General features: G+C 42.0%; 1 protein-coding gene across 1 annotated transcript in view; it reads left to right on the plus strand.

Moving 5' to 3' along the window:
• HELRODRAFT_172478 (hypothetical protein) overlaps positions 1–744 on the plus strand; it is a gene marked incomplete at both ends in the record, with an annotated part of 16,650 nt that overhangs the window by 7,367 nt on the left and 8,539 nt on the right. Inside the window, one exon of the mRNA XM_009019134.1 lies at positions 106–669. Coding sequence (XP_009017382.1) covers positions 106–669 — 564 coding nt within the window. The remainder of the gene's footprint in view (positions 1–105; positions 670–744) is intronic.

The following is a 744-nucleotide window of genomic DNA, read 5'->3' on the forward strand; positions in this document are numbered from 1 at the left end:
CAACTACATTGGTTGCAGTATCCCAAACAACAACAACAACAACAACAACAAGAACAAACATACATATTTTAACACAATTATAAACAATAAATTGATCAAAACCAGCAACAGTAACCCAGGAAACAATAACAGCAACACTGACAACAACAACACTGACAACAACACTGACAATAACAACTACAACATCATCGACAACAACAACAACATCAACAACATCATCAACAACAACAGTTTTGTCGCCCTCAGCACAAGCACAGCATCTAGCACGCAAAACAACATTTACAACCAGCCAAATGTTATGCGGAATATTAGCAGTCAAAACGCCATCTTCAATACTACTAACACTACTCTCGCTCGCTTCATTCGTGCTGCTACTGCTGCCACAACCACTACTACCACTCCAATTACTTACAATGATGATGAAGAAGCCACAAAAAACAAGACAGCAACGACTAACGCTGCTGACAATTTTGCTGACGCTACTACAACTACTACAATCTCCACTATTGGAAGCGACAAATTATTCAGGAGAACATTTTCAAATTTGGGAAAATTTATGTTGCTATCTCTGTCGGCTTGCCTCTTCAAAGAAACTGGCTTCTCCGCGCTGTTGGTGGCGCTGCTACAACTGCTGCACTGCGGCTTCCATTCCATCATCATCATCTCCGGGTTTGTTGCAGACGTGTGCACTGATAATCGTGCACGATGTTGTGGTGGTTGGGGGTGGGGTGGACNAATGAATGA

This window comes from Helobdella robusta (assembly GCF_000326865.2).
Source record: "Helobdella robusta unplaced genomic scaffold HELROscaffold_23, whole genome shotgun sequence".
NCBI lineage: Eukaryota > Metazoa > Annelida > Clitellata > Rhynchobdellida > Glossiphoniidae > Helobdella > Helobdella robusta.